Source organism: Pholcus phalangioides, unplaced genomic scaffold (assembly GCF_987345545.1).
Source record: "Pholcus phalangioides strain wild (caught in Gottingen) unplaced genomic scaffold, Ppha-v1.0 ptg000001l_1, whole genome shotgun sequence".
NCBI classification, from domain to species: Eukaryota; Metazoa; Arthropoda; class Arachnida; order Araneae; family Pholcidae; genus Pholcus; species Pholcus phalangioides.
Window position 1 is genome coordinate 3,800,001 of NW_028301594.1, and position 24,278 is coordinate 3,824,278.

At 34.7% G+C, this 24,278-nt stretch overlaps 1 protein-coding gene across 1 annotated transcript in view; it reads left to right on the plus strand.

The window, feature by feature from the left end:
- The window catches only part of LOC149089705 (ankyrin repeat and FYVE domain-containing protein 1), a 44,352-nt gene extending 21,001 nt beyond the window's left edge, over positions 1-23,351 (plus strand). Inside the window, exons 16-23 of the mRNA XM_089239027.1 lie at positions 975-1,175; positions 2,931-3,107; positions 8,243-8,390; positions 9,227-9,317; positions 12,270-12,394; positions 16,626-16,772; positions 18,519-18,609; positions 21,130-23,351. Of these exons, the coding sequence (XP_089095153.1) occupies positions 975-1,175; positions 2,931-3,107; positions 8,243-8,390; positions 9,227-9,317; positions 12,270-12,394; positions 16,626-16,772; positions 18,519-18,609; positions 21,130-21,259 (1,110 nt within the window). The 3' untranslated portion in view covers positions 21,260-23,351. The remainder of the gene's footprint in view (positions 1-974; positions 1,176-2,930; positions 3,108-8,242; positions 8,391-9,226; positions 9,318-12,269; positions 12,395-16,625; positions 16,773-18,518; positions 18,610-21,129) is intronic.
- The last annotated feature ends 927 nt before the right edge of the window (positions 23,352-24,278 follow it).

Below are 24,278 nucleotides of genomic sequence, written 5' to 3' on the forward strand. Positions count from 1 at the left end.
CTTATCTTTCCCATCTGCATGTACAGTAAAACCTGTCTAATTTGGACATCTATGGTTCCATTTAAATCTATTCACTGTTAGAGAGGTGCCTAAGACATAAACTCACTGTATTACACACTGTGTTATGAGATCATGGTAGGCTTCATTCAAAAGTGTGTAATGTAGGGAGGTGTCCAGAATAGAAATATCCAAACTGGTATCAGAGACAGAAATGATCTGAGTAAATCACAAATGGATCGGGACACCTAAAAACTTGACTGAGTTGTGTCAACACTAGTTTCAGCAGACTATAAAGCTAGTCTGATATTGATCCTTTTATTTTACACAACATGCATAGTGTAAAATAAAAAGATCTTCAGTATCTCATCTTATAAATTCTAATTTTTTCTGGTTTTGAAGCTATTCATTTTAGCCTTCGGTCAGTTTTTGTCCTTTTTTATAGCGCTCCTTGGTGTGTTGAGAAAACATCAGTCTAAAATTTTGAGCATTACCTGGAGCAAATTAAATGATTTTCCATAGAAACTTATGGGAAATCCCTTTTCGACTGATTATAAGCATGATTTTTAAATGAGTTATCTTTGTTAGCCATGGTATCGCTTGTTAAAACTAATTATGACTTGCTTTGTGCTAAAATAAATATTAATTATTATTTATTATCAAACATATTTGAATTGGTATTTTTTATTATTGTTCTAAGCATATAGTACTGACGAAACTTTTGAGTACCAGACTCATTAAATCTTTGTGTACTAAGTAATTTTTTAAAACAATTTTTTTGTTTTTAGACCGTAATTAGAACTAAAATTACCTACTAAAAAATTTCTATGATAATTTTATTTTTTCACAGTGTGGTACTGAAAGTGTTGATGAATAGTAATGTACTGATTAGTATTAGTAGTTATTGTTTTTGTTTAGGATAAATGACTTGGGAAGAAGTTTATTAAATTTGGTTTGTCTTTGTCCCTTTTTGATAGGATGGTGAAGGAAAGACTCCTATCCATACAGCTATTGCCAATCAGAATCCAGTCATCATCAACCTCCTTTTGTCTTGTCCAAATCTTGATCTCACAAGAAGAGATAAGCAGAGCCAAACACCTTTTGCAGCTGCTATGTGCATTCGTAATAACAAGGCTGCGGAGGCAATACTGAGTAGAGAGCCAACGGCAGCTGAACAGGTCCGAATTCAAAGGAATATTCTAAATTTATTTTATTTATCACTTACATCAAAAATTGAGATCTGCCATTCAAACTCATTTTTATTTGTTTTTGTTTGAATAATGAATCAAGGATTTTTAAAGCATAGATACCATGAGGAAGAGTTCTTGAATGCTATTATTCATATGTGCTAACATTTCATTTATTAGTTATTTATTATGTGACAGCAATTCACCATATTTGTAAAAAAATTAACCAAATTCTTGCTTACAGTAAAATTTATAGTAAAGTAAAAAACAGCAAAAATATTTGATATATAAACTTTATCACTATTCATACCAAAATGTATTATTTTTTAACAAATATAAACAAACCAATGAAATACTGTAAAATATGACAGAACAAAATTTAAATATAATGTAATTAATGGCTGCTATTGTTAAAAATGTGCATTTTGTACAAATACCACAACAGACAAAATGCCTAAACAGGTTGCTGGAAAAAGATGTCCATAAAAAATATGGGTGTCTGATACATATCTAAACTATATCAAAAATACAGCAACCCAATAAGAGCAATAAAAAAAACAACGATTATCATTATTCATAAATACACTGCCCATAAAAATTATGGTTATCTCATCTAAGTATGGATACCCTCTAGATTTATCAAAATATGTTTATCATACTTCTTTTTAAACGTGCCAATTGTGTTAGAATTTACAACCCTCAGAGGCCCCAAAGCAGAATATGCTGAAACCGGCGATCTAGGTCGCAGACAAATCTGAAAGGATTTTAAGAAAAGTGTAGAAAAAGCTATTATGAGAATTTTTATTGCATAACAATGCAAAACATTGTGCTTTTGGGCCTGGAGGTAAGATATTCCATTCATTCACAACCTTGTTAGAAAAACCACTCTGACACCACAACCAGGATAGTCTCTTACTAATCAATACTGGTGTCCCATTTTCGAAGCAGTTGATTGATATATTAATAACTTATGATTCATTTCATCCATCCCGTTGAAAATTTTAAACACTTCAATCATATCCCCGACATCTGCGCTCTTCCAATGTAAATATTTTCAAAAAATCAAGTCTCTCTTCATAGCTTAAGCCCAGTGTGCCATCAAGAACACGCCTGGCTCTTTTCTTCTCTCCCTTCCCCCGACTAAGTCAGTGCCTCTCTAAGTATAGTCTCCAAAACCTGATGACATACTCCAATCCAAGACGAACTAAGCCTTGGAAAAGTGAAAGCATCACTTTAGGAGAATGTGAAGAGACCTTTTTGAGAATGAAACCAAGCATTCTATTCGATTTTGTAACCTCCACTAAACAATGTTCAAAAAACTTCATAAATTAGAATACCCAGATCGGTGATCTTAGTTGCATCTGGAATAATAACACCATTCAACTCATAAGTGAAACGTTTGTTGTTTGAACCAAAATGAGCAACCATGCACTTGTCAACACTAAAAGACATGATCCATTCATTTGTCCACATTGCAATCCTTTTTTTTATTCTGGAAAATTTTCTTAACAGATCCTCTTTGTTTTTTGAAATTGAAATTTCAAGAACTCTGCAAAATGCCAAGTTACTTCATATTATAACATCACTATTAACTGTGTAGTTTTAATTTTTGAAGCAATGCACAGTGAGTGGTGGTGTGCAATTGGATTTTGTAAGATATAAAACGTCAGATAGTCTGTAAATAAGCTTTCAATGTATACAAACTCTCCCAGTCGATTCTGTAATATAAATTGGTATATTTTTCAGGTGGACAACAAAGGAAGAAATTTTCTCCACCTTGCTATTCAGAAGTCTGATATAGAAAGTGTTTTGTTTCTTTTGAGTATTCACGTGAATATACATTCCAGAGTTCAGGATTCTTCGCAATTAACTCCTCTTCACCTGGCAGTTGAAGCTGGCTCAGAATTGATTGTCAGGAACCTGGTAATTTCTATTTACCTATCTTTTTGAAATAAATTCCTTGTAATAAATTTGTAATGAAAACAAATTCAATGTGTAACAATAGCAAATTCAATGTGTAACAATAGCAAATTCAATGTGTAACAATAGCAAATTCAATGTGTAACAATAGCAAATTCAATGTGTAACAATAGCAAATTCAATGTGTAACAATAGCAAATTCAATGTGTAACAATAGCAAATTCAATGTGTAACAATATTTCATAACACACAAGAAGTTGTAAAATGCATAAAAATGGCAATCTGAAAGATGATGTTCGTAACCTTTTTATGCTTCTTATAACTCCTTCAAATGTGGGCGATTGGCCTAATCCAAATATTGCTTGAATAAAAAGTTTAAGAAATATTAACATTTCAGAGTAATTGATGTGAATATTGACCATGTTTATGTTTGTATATTTTATCAGTGGTTATATTTATATCTTTGTAAGGTAAAGTTCTCTAAGTCGGCCTCAACCATATCTACCATCGATTTTCAAATAATCTGAATATGCCAAACCTGAAACTAATCAACATTGCTAGCGCTTCCTGTGCTTTTAAAGCATATCAAACATTAGTAACAGCTGCTGTAAAATTATACAATAACTCTTAAATGTTAAATGTTCTATTTATAGTATGTTTGAACTGTTAAAAAGTCTCACCGTAGAGAGCTACAGACTTGCATCCATAGGCGTACGCAAGATTTTCTCAGGGGGAGGGGTGTTTCTCTCTCTCTTTCTCTCAATTCTTTTTCCACTGAATGAGGTGGTGGTGATAAAGTTTTTCCTGCAAAATAACGCTATATAATCTCAGAGCTCGAGTGGGGGGGGGGGGGGTATAACCCCAAAATCCCCTTTGTATATGCCAATGCTTACAATGGTACAAATATTTCAATCATTACATTTCCCTCACAATTTGAAATATAGATGGCAATCCTAAAAATATTCACACACAACATTAGATACACACTCAGTTAGGCACCCTGACATATACACTTCAGGCACAACTTAATCGGTAGTAAGGCCCATGGTGACAGACTGGAGTTGTGTTGGGTTAGAAAGAGTATGTTTGAGTGTCTGAATTTTTATCTTTAACAAAGTCCTTTGAAAATTATACTTTCCTTTTATTCTATGATGCTACAAAATTGCTTGAAAATTTTTAAAAAGCAGATCCGTGCTGACCATGTAATGCCTTGCTGAACCAGGCAAAAACTAGCTTGGAAGAGAGGCTCAGCGCACAAGATTTTGACGGAAAACTACTTAGTATTATGCACCACATAAAGACAAGCAATATCTACTAGATGTCTGCACATGAAAAAAATTGGTTCATCCATGCTCATTGTGCTAAGTCTTCTCTAATTTAGTTTTTGTTAATGCTCAATGTGACTGCATTATCAGTTTGGGCCTGATTTAAGATTATAAACTGATGTTGAAATCTTCATCTAAACAGTTTACACAGCACTGTACAACAATGAAATTGTGTCAGACATGAAAATATACAATTCTGAATTATTCTGATCTGCTGAATACAAATATTACCATGAAAAATTTTATTGTCTCTCGTTTTGGAGATATTACCATGTTAAATTTTAAAAGTTCTTTAAGAGCAGTATCACTGGGCAACAATGAAGCTGTGCGCAACATGAAAACATACAGTTTGAAACTATTTTCACCTGCTGAACAGAAATATCACCATGAAAAAGTGTTGTCGGCTTTTTTTTTTTGCATATATTTCCATGTTAAATAAAAAGTGTGTTAAGTTGTACTCTCCACTTGTTAATACAAGATATACTGACTACAGTGAAACCTGTATATAATGATGGGCTACTTTCTATTACAATGAACCTGCTTGTAACAATATTTTCTTTGGTCCGAGCAGAATTCCTATTCAATAGGAAATAGCGCAAATACTCAAACTGTCTACAACGATACTATATCTGTAACGATATTTTTTGTATGTGTCTCCAGTATTGTTATAGAAAGGTTATACTGTATTTATGTAGAGATCAGGACTGTCATTTCAACTTTATCTGGGGGGGGGGGACACAAAGAACATATACTCAATGTATGTATATATACGGGGTGATTATAAAAAAACTATCCCGACATATGGGCCCCTAACCATATATACCATTCACAGAAACTGAATGAAATTTTGGCATAAGGTATTTTGAGGTATGCGCTCAAGAATGATATGGAAAACAACAGTGTCACTCTAACAGTTACGGTTACAGTGAGAAAATTTCAAAAACATCAAATGGCAACACCAAGTTTTTTGTATTGGAATGCGATCTCCATACTGAAAAACACTAAATAGCGTTGGAATGGCACCTGTAGCACGAAAATTCCCGGAGCTAGGCAAGGAAAAAGTAAAAAGGACTTTGCCGTGCACCAGAGCATTAATGTTCATTTCATTCGGTTGAGATCCCAGCCTGATTAGTCCTCCACAAGATCATGTGGAAAATTTGTGAAACACAATAAAATGCTTTATTTTATGCTGCTTCTCTGTCCTTATTGGTTGTCCTTACTTTTAGCCTATCTACCGCCGGTGATTTTCATGCTACAGTTGCCGTTCGAACGCTATTTAGGGTTTTTCACAATGGGGATCGCATTCCAATACAAAAAACTTCGTGTTGCCATTTGATATTTTCGAAATTTTCTCACTGTAACCGTAACTGTTAGAGTGACACTGTTGTTTTCCATATCATTCTTGAGCGCATACATCAAAATACCTTATGCCAAAATTTCATTCAGTTTCTTTGAATGGTATCATAGTTAGGGGCCCATATGTCGGGATAGTTTTTTTGTAATCACCCTGTATTTGTATACATATATATTATTTCTAATTTATTTTCTAAAGCCAGTGACCCCCACCCTGACTCTCCCAAATGACAGGCCTGGTGGAAATAGTGATATTTTGAAAAAAATTGAAGAAAAAGAATTCACCTTTGCTACTACTGAGACTTGAACCCGGGTCCCTCGAATGCCAGTTGAGTGCTGTACCAACTAAGTTATAGTAACAGATGGAATATTTCTCCTTTGGGGGCACATATATATGTTGAATGATACTGTGTAATGGATGGTCACAGCAATCAGCTAATGGCTCGTAAATGACATCAGGCCACCAGATGATTACATGTGTAGAGATAGATGTACTTTCCACTTGTTAAATCAAGATATACTGATATATATATATTGCTTTACAAGTGTTATTGTATGGTGAAAAAGTGGCAAAAGTAATAGAACAGTTATCAGAGGAAAGGGTCAACCACAATGCCAGCTAACTACTGTTGTACAATTGTAAGAGATTGCTCCTTATGTCCAATGCAAGAGCAATACAAAAGATATAAATCAAAGTATGTCAGACACCAATAAATGAACTATTGTGTTGTGCGCTTTAATACATTTGCGTTTCTATGTATTTGTGTTATGTTTTTATACATATTAATGCTGTGCCTCTATATATTGGTGAAGTTGAAAAATTATGATTGCTTAAGCAGAGTGACAACTTATGCAAAGTGCCATCAGTTTCAATGTGCAATATTGTCAAAAGTGTATAAATTTAAAGTAATATAACATTTATTAAAATATGAATAAAAAATACAATATTAAAAAAAACATAGATTACAAAAGAAAAGCAAACAATTTTTACCTTTTTTTTAGCTTTAATATTTAAATTATTATGGTAAAATACACTGGTGATTAAAACCAAAAATTTTAATTTAGACTAATGAGAGCAACTGTTAAAATGTAGTTTGCATTTCTCTGTAACAGAACTACTACACATTAATTTTACGTATACATGACATTTAATTTTAAAGCTTTGAATTCTTATTAGTAGTTCATGATACAACAATAAGTTAATGTTGAACGCAGAACCTACTTTTGACTTTACCCAGGGCAGAGAAAGCGGACATTAAGATGGTCTCAACTTCAGGAAAAAATCTGGTTTTTCAGCAACAATATTTTCATTTAAATTCCCAAATTAGTGGGGCTCATGAAGAAATCGGGTCCAGCTTGAACAGTCCCAAAAGGTTTAAAAATTTGTTTTTTTGCCGACAAATTAACTTCCTCAGCAAAACTTTTGTTACTTCAGCTGTTTCATTTTGGTATATAAGGCTTTTATGGTCACTTCTGAACAAATAGCAATGATGCTATCGAGCTCTTTCTTTAAAGTGAGCCATAGAAATCATCTATTCCCCTCTCTCTCTCTTTCTCTCAAGGACGTGGTAGCCAAGTCGATAAGATACTCACCTCAAGTACCAAAGGATGTTTAGAGGTTTCGCGAATTTGATACCTGGTTCATCCTTGTCAGAAACTTTCCTGACACAAGGGTACAACAGGTATGGTGACATGACCACAGAAAAAGATTACTACTGCAGGGAGTCCCACACCGAGGGGTTAGTGCACCAATCTCTCTGTAAGTATAAAAGAGGCTGCCATTTGGAATTGGCAATAAATTGTGAGTCCCGGTGTTAATTAGTCCTTGTGTGCAGAAAATGACCATGGTGTGACAAAAATTCTCTCTCAAACTTTTCCATGTTGACGAGTTAACTGAAATTAGGGACGAGTGAACATTATTATTTATGGAAGCTGGACAGGGCTGAAGAAAAATGACAAATTAACCAGAGTGATGACTTAACGAGGTTTTACTGTATTTTGTTTTCTATATTCAGTATTTGAGCATGTATAAGGAACCTCCTGATTTTTTGGACTTAAAATTCAGAAAAAAGTTGAAAAGATATATCTCTAATACTAGCTATGTGTATAAGAAATCCCTTCTATTTTCAAGATCCAATTTTTGGCAAAAAGGGAGGAGGATCCCTTATACACATTTAAATATGGTACTTATGTTTTGTTTCAATGTATTGTGTTATTATATATGTATTAAATATTCAATTTCAGCAGAGAAAGTGATTGCCAATTCAGCTTATCTATATTTAAATTCATATTCAGCACACCAAATCACATAAGAAATTACCATTTTTGTTTCAGACGCAGAAACTTTGTCAAAATTTGTTCAGTTTAATCATTTAAACAAAAGCTTTTATTGTAATGTTCAACTATTTTATCCTGTATTTTATCCTTTTGTCAGTATCAGCATTTTTTTTATTTTTATAGCTTCTAGCTGGAGCTAAGGTCAATGAACTTACCCCACAGAAACAAAATTCACTTCACATCGCAGCATCCAAAGATCATAGCGCTATATGTCAAATTCTGCTAAGTAATAATATTGACTTTGATGCGCTGGATATAAACCAGAATAATGGTAATGATTTTTTAATTATTTTTTACTATTGCTCAATTTTTATTCTAAATGATGAGTAGAATATTGTATCTTGATGGAATAGAAATATACATATTTTTCTCATTTGAAGCTACAGTGGAACCTCGCATAATAATTTTTTCCTGTTAGTAGACACCTCCCAGTAATGGATACAGTTGACATTCCCCATCAACTGTTTACAAATAGAAATACAACGCCACAACAGGCAAATTGCCCAACGAGGTGGCTGACTTAAGAACATCATGGATCCCCGAGCCATTTTTTGGAGGCCCTACCTACTACTGCTACACCACACATGCACCCCCCTCCCCCCGCGGAACCCCCAACGAATCGGTACATGCGAGAATGTGCATGTACGTGTAGTGAAACCTGACGTGAAGTTTTTTGTTTCTCTGTAATGCTTGTTATGTGTAGTGCTGCCATCTGCCACCAGTTTTTCTAACTATGAGTGAAGTGTTATGATTGAATGATTTATCGTTGTAGGACTGTTGCTCTCTGTGGCGAGACTTTTTAACGGGGAGATTGGCTCGCATTTGCGCCTTGAAGTTGGGAACCACAGAAAACCAACTTCAGCCGACCACCACTGTGGGGTTCGAACCCGGATCCTCGCATCGCGAGTCCGTCACTGTAACCACTCGACCACCACAGCGGCAATAGTGTTTTTGTTCTATAATTTTCTCTTCGTTATTCAGAGGCTCCACCGTGTATATGTATCAAATGTATATGTCTGCATGTATGAAATATGCTTCCTTTACTATTAGGTTTTCTACAGTGTGTAGGCCTATATCAAATGAAATATCAATATTATTTTTTATTAGCATTACACATTGCTTGCCAACGTGGTCATCTCGCAACTTGTAGAATACTGCTAACTGAATCACAGATCAATGCTGAAGCTGTCAACTTGAGGTAAATATTTTTTTTCTTCTCAAACCAATGAAAAACTATCATGGTGGGGGAGGCAACACCAGGGCTGTCTTAAGAGCATCATGGGCCCCGGGCCAATTGATTTTTCAGAGGTCCTAACTGACAAATTCTCAAATTTCAATGAGATATAATTTTTGAGAGGTCCCTCTGTTTTCTTGAGGCTCCGAGCCATGCATTAAAACAGCACTGGACAGCACCCTCTAAATCAGGGCTGCAGTCTTTTTAGTCAGTGGGCTGGAAGACCACGAACTGATGTGCTGTCATATTGTGGCATCAATACTGTTTTTAGGAACACATTTCATAGGCAAGATGGACCCTGTTTTCAGATTTCCCTTTGTAGTGGAGGCATTTTCACTGCTCGGCTTATTGGAGGAGTGTACTTTGGTGGAGTGTTCTGCTCTCAAAACGGATTTTGTCATCATCACAAGTGACTGTTTTTTTGAAAAAAATTCAACTATAAATAATATTTTACTGGTCAAATTTTGCTCATCAGTTCTTCTAAAATTCATGCATTCCCCAAATAAGCTCTTTGTTTATATTTTATCATCTTTATTTGTCAATTTATCAATGAAAGCTCTTTCATCATGTATTCATAGATGTTTATACTTTTCTGGAATTATTCTACAATTCCAAAAAATTTTATTTGCATTTTGATCACAATAAATGTTCTATATAGTTATTAATGGAATAAAGAATTATGTTGAAATAAATATTCAGTTATTTTTCAATTTTATTTTATTATAACAAAATCATTAATAACTTTATGATTTAATAAAAGAGCTACAGTGGAATCTGTAACTCACACATGGATAACTCGATTATTTGGATAACTCAACATCTATTATTCCCTTGGTTGGCCTAGTATTAATTTCAATGAAGGGGAAGCCCTCTAACTCGACACATGCTTGGTTTAACTCTGCTTAAGTCGACTATGATTTCTGTCCCTTTACCATAACTGGTTTTTACAATTGCCTGTGTGTTACCATTCTAAGAATTTTTTGATGTTGCCCGTGAGTACTTCAATAATCCTTTGTTTCTTTGTTCTGTATGATAGGTCCCTTTTTTATGCACTGTGGGTGGGGATGGCATGCATGTTAAGAATGAATGTTTGAAGTAGAGATGTAAAATTCTCGAGAATAATTTTTCGGAGAATATTCTCTGCTAAGACGACTATTATAAATATCTTCAGAATATTCTTATAAGTTCTTGATGAGAATATTCTCCTCTTATTTATAATATAGTTACATATAATATCCTTGAGAATATTCTCTGGAAGGACTACTTTCATAAATTACTGAGGAATATTCTTATAGAAAATAATAAAAATTATTCTGAAGTTATCAATAGTCCTTCCAGAGAATATTCTTCAGTTACCGAAATCTTTCCAGAGAGTATTATCAAGAATATATGTAATAACATGTATTATAATAAATAATATCGATAAATAACTTGAGAATAATAATTATTATTTTTGATAAGAATATTCTATAGTAATTTATAATGGTAGTCCTTTGAGAGAATATTTCTCTGTCCCTGTCTCTCTTCCCGTCAAGAAGATGGGAATATTGAAGTTTGTAGACAATATTAAAGTTTGAAAGCAAGAAAATTAAACCAACAGGGCTAAATTACACAACTTCTAAAGAAATGTAAGTGATACAGAATTTAAGCGTATGTACATTGAAGAAAACAACAGTTCTGTATCTTCTTAGAATGAAGGTGATTATATAAGAATAGCTTCCTTTATCAATCAACTTTGATTTAATTTCTTTTGTTGTGAACTTATTTCTGAAAATTTATCTAATTTTAAAATAATTTTTTAATGGTTTCTAAAATCTTTATAATCAAACTTTTAAAACCTCTCATCATGACCTGGAGAATATTCTCGAACTAAAAGTTGTCGTTGGGGAGTGATTATACCAAAAATTGTTTTGTTGTAAATATTTCAGGCAATGAAAACTGATTTATATTTCACAATATAAACAAAATTAGTAAAAAAACTTAAATTATTTTTTAAAAAAAATGAATGTTCTCGATTATTCTCTTTTTTTTACATCCAGGAGAATATTCTCAGAATATTCTCATTTCACATCTCTAGTTTGAAGCCTCTTGGTCGGCCTATCATTTTAGTGGTGTTTCCAGAACAGGTCTTTCATTCTTTTCATGGTCAAAAGAAGTGTGGATGGTCCCTAAAGTGTGGTGTCAAACTTATTAGATGTTGACAGTTTCAACATTCAATAGGGATAAAAATCTTATCTATTGTGAGTTTTGATATTGTCTGTTGCGTAGAATGTTTTTGGCGGAACTCGGTTTTATGATTTCTTGGAAAAAGGAGTAAAAGAAAAAGAGCTAAAGCCCAGTTAGACACTGAATATATCATTTGGTTGTCATTGTAAGTATCGACGGCCATGAATGCGATGGCTCCACGTGAACTTCATACTTTAACTTAGAAATCAAAAAAGTTGAAATTTTCAAAAAACTAGAATCAGGAAAAATTCAGAGTGAGCTCGCCGAAGAATCTAGACTTATTATCCTAATTATTACGTTAAGTACGAAGACTTTTTACAGAAAATTACAGATAAAACAATTTTTGTTTTCTCTTCGGAAAGAAAAACAAGCAAATATACTTGATTATTTTTCATGAGGTTAGTTTTTTTATATGTTTTGATTCTATTTTGAAACAACCCCAAATTAAAATTGATGAGAATTAGCATTTTATTTAATACAATTGTTAGAATGTATATAATTACGTACACAAACGATCAGACAGAAATTTAGAGTGAAACCTTGCTAACTCGACATCCATTTAAGTCGACATGTTTGTCGATACTTTTGGGTTGCCAAGTTACCAAGAGTCTGTTGTATTTCTCTATTACGATGCATAACAAACACTTAGTTTAAACATGCAAAAATATTAAATTTTTATTTTACTTCCAGAGGTCAAAATCCTCTGCATATTTTAGCGCAGTATGGGAGAGAGAATGCTGCTGCTGTTTTTGAACTGTTCATCGAGTGCATGCCATCATATCCTATTGATAAACCAGATGCTGAAGGCAATACAGGTACATAGTATAATATATTTGTTTTTTCTCTTGTTTATAAAGCTTCAAGTTTTCTGTGGCACATACGTTCAAGCTATCGTGGAACATGTACAGTGAAGAATCGACGAATTGATTCTGTGCTGTAATATATAAATTGATGTCACGACGAATTGACACTGCGGCAGAGTTGCCACTGGACTCTAATTTACCTGGGTCCCGGGACCCAGGTTATTTGAAAAATCTGGATCCTTTTTGAGTGAAAGTGGGTCCCTCTCAAAAAAAATTTATCTTGAAAGAAATTATGCCCCCCCCCCCCCCGTAATTCACTTGTATCTCTGAATTTTCTTCCAGTATGCTCCAGGTCTTTGATCACCTGCTTATATTTCTTCATTGAGACTGAGCGGTGGGTCATGTTCTGGGTAAGCCAAGAAGGTATCTATATAGAAACGTCCTCTCCACTTGTCAATACAAGATTCATCGAAAGACTGGTTATTTGTGGAGATGAAGATTACAAGGAAGAAAATTCATCACTGGTTGGCCTTTGTCATTCACGAGCTATTAGTTGATTGTTGACGCCGTCCATGTACAGTGCCTTTCAACATATATATAAGCTCCAAGGTTGAAATATTCTATGTGCTTCCATAGCTTAGATGGTAGAGCACTCGTCCGGCAAGCAAGAGACCGGGGTTCGAATCCCGGGGGGGGGGGGGCAGTGATAAATTTTCTTCCTTGTAATCTTCATCTCCACAAATAACCAGTCTTTCGATGAATCTTGTAAGAAGGTATCTGTGAATCAAGTATAATTCATTTCTAAAAACATGTTCTATCCAAAAAGGTTCATTTACTTTCATTGTCTACTAGTAGGAAAAACTTGCAAAGAAGCTCATTAGCACTGAGAATTTAATGTATGGAATTCCGCACATGTAATAAATCAAAAAAATATACAGTTGATCCCGCTTATAACGTTTCTCCCATTTAAAACGTTTTTCCACTTAGTACAACTTATTTTCATGGTCCTAACAATAAGTAATTCTCATTAAGATTTCTCGTTTAAAGTGTTTTCCTGTTTACGTTTTTGTGACAGTTTTTTAAAAATGTAAGCAGGATCCACTTCAACAGTTGGGGGTACACATTTATATATTTACTCATAATCAATATATAAATTCCCTTCTGATTGATTTTACATTTTGCTAAAAATATCTTAGCATTTTCAATATCTTCTGATTAAATTTAAAGCAAATCAGATTCTCTCTCTCTCAGACACTTATCTTCTCATTCCTAGTAAAATGATTTTATTTTCCTTCCCTGATGGTTCACCATTCTGATCTGTTGCCATTTAACTGCCACATATTTTAACACCTGAATATGTCAGATTTGTGTTGGAGAAAGTTAACAGTGTGCTTATGTGTGTGTGCCCAGCATTTGGCGTGTTTTGTGTTCAGTAGGTGGTGCCATCTATCTAGCGCTGCAACTACATTCTCAAACAGGGCAAGTACACATTTTGGCACACCCATGAAATGTAGAAGAAGCAGTTATAAAGGGTGAATTTGGTGCCCCCAATTCAAAGGAATAACCATCTCAAAATTTGAAATCTTTAGAAAATCACATTTTTAGCCGATTACCATTGCGCAATCACAATTTCCAAGCCTCTTCCTTTCCCCCCCCCCCCCTCTCCCTCCCCGAGATCAAAAATTAAAAATATTTTTGTAGAGAATTAAAATATTGGAATAAAATAATTTCTTTTATACTATCTGTGAAGAATTAGATCCTTGTGCCCCTCCAAAAGCCGATTCTGCTTACACACCCATGATTTCTGCGATGTGAAACGGTGAATACTACAAAGCAGCTAGATGACAAAACTGTGGATATTCAAGGGGTTGAGTTTTTACAGATTTGGTTTTTTCCGCGATATCGGGAAGGTTTTACAATTTCAACGGGCATTCCAATCCTTTACGATTTTTTAAAAAAAAACCGTGTATTCGTAATATTGTAGGAACAAGACGAATTTACGGCGTATAAACGTGGTCTTTGAATGCCGGCCGATAGCCGCGAAAGTACCGTAATTTCCCGTATATAGCCGGAAGGGAGAAAATCTGCAGGGTAATAAAAATCCGAAATTTGAAACTTTTGTACATGGCCCCTCATTCAGGGGAGCAACAAAATATCCCTCATCTTATTCTTCAACAACCCGCGTGTATATCAATACATTAGAGTACAAAGTAGTGAAACCAGTTTTTCAAGGTCGCTCGATCATGATACATGGTAAAAAGAAGAAAAAAAAAAGGGGGGGGGGAAAGTTGGGGAGATCTTCCTCTCTACTTTTTTCTTAGAACTAGGAAAGAAAGCGTCCCGGAGGACGTGTGAACAAAATTTTTACACGTCCTTTTCCGAAATTCCGGGTATTTGACGCGTTATAACACGTCAATGGCATCTCTGCTGCGACAAATTGAGGCGCAACGAGTTGAGCATGACAAATTGACTGGCTACGACCATTTTCACTTCAAAATGTGGAAAACGGGTGACAGCTCCAGCAGGAACACGAAACAAGCATAACTCTGACGACATAAATACATTAATATACACTGCTGGCCACCCAAATTGCAACACCAGGAAAGACAAGAGATATCGCAACAATATTTATTTTGTAGATAACATGTTGACCAAGCATCAAATGATTAAATTTATAGACTTCTGTGAAGTGTGGTTCCTGCCAAAATCAGTAGCCAGAGTAGCCGCCATTGTTGGAGATCACCGCTGCCACACGCCTCGACATTGATTCAAAGAGACTTTGGATGTGTTCTTGGGGTACAGTAGACCAAGCAGCTTCCACGCGTTGCCAAAGTTGATCTGGTGTGGCAGCTGGGGATGTAATCTGGGTCAATCGTTGAGCAACCATGGACCACATGTTTTCTATCGGCGAAAGATCCGGAGAGCGAGCTGGCCAGGGAAGCAATTCAATCTGGTGATTGACGAAGAACCTTTGGACAATGCGTGTCACGTGTGGTCGCGCATTATCCTGTTGAAATATGGCTGTGGGCAAGCCCTGAAGGTAAGGAAGGACAACTGGCTCCAACACCTCGGAGATGTAGCGCTGGCTTTTTAAAGTACCGGCAATGCGTACTAGAGGAGTGCGAGAGTGATATCCAATACCGCCCCATACCATAATACCCGGTGCAGGACCAGTGTGGCGGTGCATAACGCAGCTGTTCAGCATCCTCTCTCCACGGTGTCTCCAGACTCGAATCCGACCATCGTGGTGTTGCAGACAGAAGCGTGACTCGTCAGTAAAGACAATTTCATTCCATTGTGCCGTCCACATCCTTCTTTCATCGCACCATTGGCGGCGGAGACGTCTGTGGTTCTGCGTCAAGGGTAGACGAAGCAATGGACGTCTTGCGGACAGACACTCTGCTGTAAACGGCTTCGAATGGTACGCGCAGACACTGGATGATGTGGTACAGACTGAATGTGCTGTGCTATGGTTCGTGATGTGGCTGAGCGATCCGTCACTGCCATACGCACAATATGCCTGTCATCACGTGAAGTGGTGCACTGAGCTGGATGCGATCGAACACGTCGGTCCGTCGTACCCTCCTGCATCCAATGATCACATATCCGCATTACAGTTGTTTGGTTTCGTCCAACACGACTACCGATTTCCCTGAAAGATAATCCACAATCTCGGTAGGCCACTATTCTTCCTCTGTCGAACTCGGATACTTGATCAAAAGATGATCGCTGTTTTCTACGAGGCATAATTGATCGTTTTTTTGAAAAAACCACAAGAAAAACACAATTGCCGTACTTCAAATCGTCGAAATCTCCAAGCCTTAAATAGCGCTTTGAAGTGGCGCCACAGGCGCGCGTGATGTGCGTCTGCGCTGAAATTCTAATCATTTGCATATCTCACCTCCGCTAATGCATGTTGTAAATTTCATATTATTTGCATGCTTCCTTCACGGTGTTGCATTTACGGTGGCCAGCAGTGTATATACACAACATGTTCTGGCATGTTCCATTTCATTAGAAATTACGCAGAATGTGTACACAAAGTGCATGTATGGTTAAGTAGTAGTTGTATCGCAATATTACTTAGGTTTTTTTTTGCTATAGTTCTTTTCGTATTTTTAATATTATCTGATTCATCTGTAAACTGAAATTTCAAAGTTGCATGAATCCTAATTATGTTTAAAAAAAATGTACATCACAAGATTTGAAAATTCCTTGAAAATCATCATGATAATTATTTCAGCTGTCTTGTTGGCTTATATGAATGGCAATGGAAACTTATGCAGATCAATAGTGAAATCTGGTGCATGTCTTGGGACTGCAAATCATCAAGGAGTCAACATATTTAACAATCAAGTTGCTACAAAACAACTTTTGTATAGGTTACTAGGTATGTATGAAAAATTATACTGACATTATTATTATTTTGGATTTATATTTGTTTTCATAACTATTTTCCTTTTTGCAAGTTTTTGTTGATCTCGATTTTTGGTTCATCAAGTAATTTTTGCAAATTGATTTTATTCATGTGACGTGATCAGGTTGAAGACTATTTGTTTTGATGAATGAAATTCCTGAAAATGTTTGATAACTAGCATTAAATGAGTTTTTTTTGTGTTGTGGAAAAATTTAATTTTTTTAACAAGCAGCTAATTTTAATTTTGCATTAATTTTCTTGGAAAATAAGTCTTTTTCCTTTCCTTTATTTTTACATGGAAAAATTTGATTGTATATTTATGCTCTTGTGTGTCAGTGGTTTACTAATTAGGAGAAATATGAAAATTTCCTAAAGAAAAAAAAAAATTCTGAAGAAAAAATTTTACATTCACAAAAAACAAATTAATATTAATTTATAAATATAAACTAAACTACAAAGGATTTAAATAGCTGCCTATTGTAAAGTTCGACAGCAGCATTTTATTGTATTTAAAATCTTCATGACGTCAACGTAAGTCTCTTGATTTTGGTCACTGAAAATAGTTGTATGATTGTATCCAGCAGTTCTCAACCTTTTTTGACTCGCTGAGCCCTTTTTAGTAAAAAAATTCTATGGTGGAGCCCCGTAGGCCCATTTTTAATTATTCATTAAAGTTACTGATTTATTTTTACTATTTAAAAATATTTATAATTTTTTTTAATTTTCCTCGAGTGACTGCAGAGCCCCTGGAGAGTGCACAAGGAGCCCTAAGAGCTCCACGGAGCACTGGTTGAGAACCGCTGATTGTATCCATTGATGAGTTCATCTCGTGGCATGTCATTGAAAAAAAATATATTTTTGAGAATCTTTAATTTTGGGTTCAAAGGTGATATAAGTGTTGTAATGTTAAGCATGAAGCCTCCACGTTGGAGGCTGGAGGGGGTTGATTTGTTGCATTTAATGTTTGTGTAAAATAAATTCAGTTAAACTTGTCTATAACTGTCTTTAGCATAAAATTGTTTTCATTTTTCAATAGTGAGAAAAATTTAAAAATTGGATTATTTATGAAATATTACATGATAAAAAGTTGAAAAATTAAAATTGTATTTTTTGTACCTATTGTGCTATTTTAAGTTTTTATGAGCTGTTAGGATATCCTTTTACACACATTGTGTGAGGGTATATTTGGACCTTTATAGTTCAAACAAAATGCCCTCATCTTCTCAAAATATCTAAACATCAGTCCAGCTACACATCACCTGAACTATTTGTTACTGACCTGGTGGTCATTTCATGGTTCTGGCCACCATTCAATACTCTACTACAACTGATGGTCTTCTATTAATTAATATACTACTGTTTAACTTCTCTGCAATGTTCTACAAACTATGCAGTTTTACAAATCTGTGTCATATTAAAAAGTCAGATAATATATGTCTGATTTCTATCACACAAAATGTCTTTATAAACATTTCTATCAAAAAGCAAATTAAGTTTCATTATTTTCAAATGATTTATAACAAATTGAAATCTGTTAGTTTTCTTTTTCCTTTTTTTTACAAATCGTAGTTTAAACCAAACTAGCTCAATTTTGTTTCAATTAAGTTATTATTTAAACATTTTTTTTTTTTTTTAACAATCAACTGTTTACCTAGAAATTCAGTGGACATTTAAATTCTTGGCACTGATATTTGAAATGTTAAATTGCATTTTTTCTAGATTTTCTACCAAAAGAGCCACCATGGTGTGAAGGAGAGTCATGCATGGAATGTAATTCCAAATTTGGAATCAAAACGCGAAAGCATCACTGGTATGTAGGTTGTTCATAAAAATGACTTTGAGTTGCAATCGAGCAGTTGATTTCTAAACTGAAACTTTAAAAATTACTGTCACGATCTGAAATGAGATTAAGCTTGATCAGCATGAAGGCAAATGCAAGCTAACATCCCCTTTGAAAGAGTTTCTCATAGTGTGAAGAATACAAAAATTATAGTTTTAGTATTAATTTAGTATTCTTCACACATTCACTAACCACCAATTTTTCACTTAATCTGTAAAGCAGCATCTAAACCTGTTGCTCTACCAACACCTATAGCAGAAAGCCTCCACATGAAGCTTTGACATTACTAAAGTCGTCCATTTCACCTGTCTGTAGTGATTGCATATAGCAGACCGATGTATGCGAAATCGTTACCTTTTTTTCGCAGTATATTCAATGACTATAGGTGAAATGGACGACTTCAGTGAAGTCATAAGCTTCATGCAGAGGCTTTTTGCTATAGAAGGCGTTGGTTCTACTCGATGCCCAAACGTGCAAAAACCTTTTTTTCTGTCAAAACCGCCCTATGATGTGGGCTAAAAACAGGTGGTTGAATGGTTCTGGACCCGGCTTCATTTGTATATTGCATGGTCAAGCTCGTGGAACTTGTGTCAGAAAGAATGTTTTGTCATAGATGCTGTAGAAGCTCTGATATGAAGAAAACGGAGATGGGGGGTCTAGGGTTGCTAGACATTTGTGTATACGACCCACAAGGATGTATTGAATATTCTTTGAATTAAAATTTTAAAAAGAATTTCATTTTTGGGTGATTATTTTTTATTGTACTATGATTATGTTGTCCAAGAGGGGTACCCCCATGGCAAAGCTGAACATTCATTACTACTGACGAGCTTTAAGCCAATGTTAACATGTTCTTCAACAGCCTTCTTGTAAATAAATTTAGTATATTTAACCATACAAGCCTCAAGCTCACATAGGGTGTTTTTTTCTCAATTGAAATTAAAAGTAAGTATGAATGCTAATCGAAAAGAAAATTTTGCAACATGAATTTCATGTGATACATTTGTTCAAATGAAAGTTAAAAAATAAAGTGTCAAAATGTCTGTGTAATTTGCATTTTTTTTCTTTCAAATTCAATTTTCTTGAATAATCAAGTATTTTTTCCCATCTTGCACCCCCAAAATGTTCTTCTGCCCTTCCCAGGCAGATTCAACGGCAGGCACTCCAGGCGTACCCCCTGGGCCCTGATTTACGAAGGGTGCTACAAAACCCCAACTTTACTTTTTTCAAATTTAAGGGGCCCAATATGTTCTTCTGTGGCCGGGGCCTCAACTGACCCTAATCCGTCTCTGGTACCCCTGGCTAAGAACCACTGATTTTAATGAAAGAAAATGTTCATCTTCTGAACATGCAGACACTGTTAGGTTTTGCGAACAAAATTAAAGTGTGTAAATCCTGGAGAATGACCACACCTGTATGAAGTGCATGTAATGCCAACAAATGTAGTCTTAGATATAAATCATGCCTATTCCTGTAAACTGGCACAGAGGATCTGATCAAACCACATAGTATAATGCTTTCTGGTTATATCATGTATAATGACTAAGTCTCTTGAATGGTCAATTTGGACAGGTTCTACTGTATTCTGCTGCAGCTCCCTTTTTTTCCCCGTTGAAATCACGGTGGTGGTCGGTTGAAGTTTGTTTTTTGCGGTTTTCTAACTTTGAGGTGTGAATGCAAGCCAGTCTCCTATTTGAAAGTCTCTCTCCAGAGAGAGCAAGCAGACCTACAACATGATGCTTACAAACATAACATGAAAATTCAATCATTTACTTTCTTCACTTTAAAATATGGAAGACAGATGGCTGCACTAGCAAGGACACAAAACAAACGAAACTCTCACAACATAATACATTGGGGGCCATACATACAATCAGAACACACATTCCGGCATGTACTGATTTGTTAGGAATTTCGCAGAGGGATGTGTATGAAATACATATATGGTTAAGTAATAGCTCCTCTTTTTTTTTTATATGTAAATTGTCTGATAGACCATGATATTGCAGCCATGGAAAAGAAAGTTCTAATTGGCCCTATTGTATTTAAAATGTCCCTTTGTTTTAGATGATCAAACAAATCATTTTTGCTAATAGCTCAGCAAGTGCAGTGATACCTCGGCTGACAGAGATAATTTGTTCCAAATCCTGTATGTTAGTTGAAACAGGATTTCCTATAGGTTTCTATTGGATAAATTAGAAGAAGATTGCTATTGCAGGGAGTCCCACATCAAGGGGTTAGCACAATAACCTCTCTGTGAGAATAAAAAAGGCTGCCATTCAGAATCGGCATTAAATTGTAGGTCCCGGTCTAACTAGCCATTATGTGAAGAAAATTACCATGGTGTGACAAATGTGTAATGATAAATTGGATAAATGATAATTTACAGGAAGATGAGGTACTGAAGATTTTTTTTTATTTTACATCATGTATGCAATCAACACCAGCTTCAGTCTACTAAAGCTTTATTCTTTTTTTTTTGTCTTCCAGTCGCCACTGTGGGAGAGTGTTGTGTGCAAAATGCTCAGATAAGGATATGCCAATATTGAAATTCAGCTTGAACAAACCAGTCAGAGTATGTGAATTGTGCTTTGATGTTCTCACTGTTGGAGCTTATTGAAAGAAAAAAAGAAGCTTTTATAAATGTTTTTTTCTGTGAGGTCAGTATCAAATTCATCGAAATCATGTATGGTATTACCACCAGAGTTGTGTATCTGTTTCTAATCGAAAATATGTTGAAAAGAAATAGTATTATCTTTTGCATTGCGATTGTTCTTCTTAAACTGCTGGTAGGTTCAAGAAGGGTTTTTTTTTAAATTTCTTATCTGATTCCCTCATAATCATGTGATAATAAATTAATTTCAATATATAGTGAAAAAAATGGTTTTCTTGCATGCATATTATATTAATCCTTTATTTCATTTATTAAAATATTGAAACTATGTATAAGTTTGTGGCTCTATTTAATAAGAACTAACATTCCATAAAGTGTCTTTAAATTGTTCCTAATTTGTAGAAAAATATGTATTTATTCTTAAAAACAATCTCTCATCAAATTCTAAATTAATATAGTTATGGATTAAAGCAATTATTTGATTATTGCCTTTTATAACAGGTGAATCATGATTTGTCGAGATTACACTATTTTTAAAAATTTAATAAAGCAACATATTTATTATTAATTTTTATCAATGAATGTTATGCATTTCATGCAGTTTTAAAATTTGAGTAATGTTTTAAAAAAAAATGTTACGTAAGTGATCAAAAAATGAAATTTCTACTTTTTAGATTTATGTGTATAGGTTGTCCCTTAAAGACTGTGTAAACTGTGTGTAGTATCTTCACTACAAGAAGACAAAAAATGTCAAAGAAATATTATCTTCACGTCTCATAGTTATTAAATAAAAATAAAAAAAATTTATGACATGGTATCTGTTACATGAAATCATAACCAGTGTCTTAAAAGTCAATAATGCTTACTGCACAATATAGAGCACCAAAAACATATTTCTTAAAAAAATCTGAAATATTTTCATTTGATATAGCACTATGAATAGTTCTGTTCTCTAGTCTCATAAGTTGGTTTTTTTTTTTTGTTTACTGGTTCATCCTGAAACTAATGATCATAAATAGAGCCTGGATTATATGCACTAAAAAGAGTGACGAACTATACTCTAAAAAACATGTAAAAATGCACTGAAGAAAACCCCAGAAAGTCATTACTAGTTCATCTTTCATCTACGCACGATATTATACTACCGATCGTTGTTCATATACTGGGGAGGGAGAAAATATTTTTTTTTTGCATGTATTATGAGTAGGGCTTGGACTTTTATAAACTAAAGATGAAATATGATTGCTGATCGGTTAAAAACTTGAAATTCAGGTTTTTTTAACCTGTCAGCAATGACATTTCATCTTTAAGCCATAAAAAATCTTAGCCCTAATTGTGAGCAATGTTCATTTGAAAAATGTGATAGAAGGTTCCGTAAAACTTTAAAATATGCACTTATTCTGAAAATTCTTCTGTTATACGCATTGATTCTAAAAAAAAAAGCAAATATAATCTGGTCTCTAGTCATAAAAGTATGATTCATTAGACACTTTCCCTATTGGGAACAAGGAGTCTTGTTCCATAGAGTTTATGCTGTCTTTACGGGATACCCAGTGTGTTGAAGAGTTTATCTATGCTTTCAGTCATCAGCTACTGTGAAATCAAACGATCTGAAGTGACTTATACACTTTTTATATATTATTTGATAATGTCTTCGTATATTTTGTTTATGAATAATTAGTCGTTTAACATATTCATGGCGGATTTTTCTGTATTAAGCTGCCATAGAAACAGGTTTATGTAAATTATCTTCTTGGGAAAATGGAACAATCATTATAAGTTATGATGATGCGACTCAATTAAATGACTAGCAAATATATGCATTGCTATGTGTGTCACACTAGATCAATCAGAATTTCGATGTGGATCTTGAAACATTTGAGAATGTGAACTTTTTCCTCCCCCCAGAGTTTAATTTAGCAAAAATATTTATATATATCTATAAAAATGTGTTATATATATGAGTCTTTTACAAGTGTATTGTCAATTTGGCAATTTTAAATTGTAACAAAAGTTTTTATGTCAATAATTTTTTTTTCTTTTTTTGTTGAATTATTTTATCACAAAATCCTTAGTTAATAAAAGCAGTTGTTTCTTATCGTGGTGTTGTTATTTCAATGATACCATAGTTTTTTTTAAAATGTTATCTTATCTACTTTGGTTTCTTCTTCTTTAAAGCTGTATAATGCAATAGTCTTAATCAGACAGAAAAAAATTCAAATACAGTAAAATCTCGTTAAGTCGTCACTCCGGTTAAGTCGTCATTTTTCTTCATGCGCTCCCACCTCTCATAGACACCTGTTATTAAACCCTCATTTACTCGTCGCTAATTTCGGTTAACTCGTCACTATGAAAAATTTCAGAAAGTGGAACAGACTATTTTTATGGCTCCCATTAAAAAAAGAGCTTGTTAACAGCATTGCCATATGCTAAAAAGTCACCGTAAAATCCTATATACCCAAACGGAACAGTTTAAGTAATGAAAGTTACGCTGGGGAAGTTCATTTGCCGACTAAGGTTTTTGGAACGCTGAGGACTGTTCAAGCTAGATCTCATTTCTGCATGGGCTTTGCTGGTGTAACGTGCCGATGTGCCCCCGGCGTAAAAGTCCGAAGTCGCCGTCACACCAAAACATGTATGCTTATTTTTGTTGCTATTCATCGGCAGCGGTGATCGTATGGCGACGATCAAGGCCGATCGTGATGTCCGCCTGCGATCGCATGCAAATGAGGTGACCTTGAAGCCGATTGGCTTGGTTAGACACGTGCGGTCGGAAGTTTTTCCTTTAAATACCGGCCGTACGTTGTAACTGAGTGTTCATTCAACTGAAGCCAAAGCTGCATTAAGAGTCAATGGATTGATCACCAGATCTTTCAAGCGGCTTTGACTGAAGCCCTCTAGTTGGACGGTTCTCCGTCTTGCTACCATATCATTTGGCCTTAGGCTGGGAAAATGATCCAATAGTTATTCAAAATGAAATAGTTTATGTTGTCTGAATTTGTTTCCCGGCAGGTCCGGAAGCGAA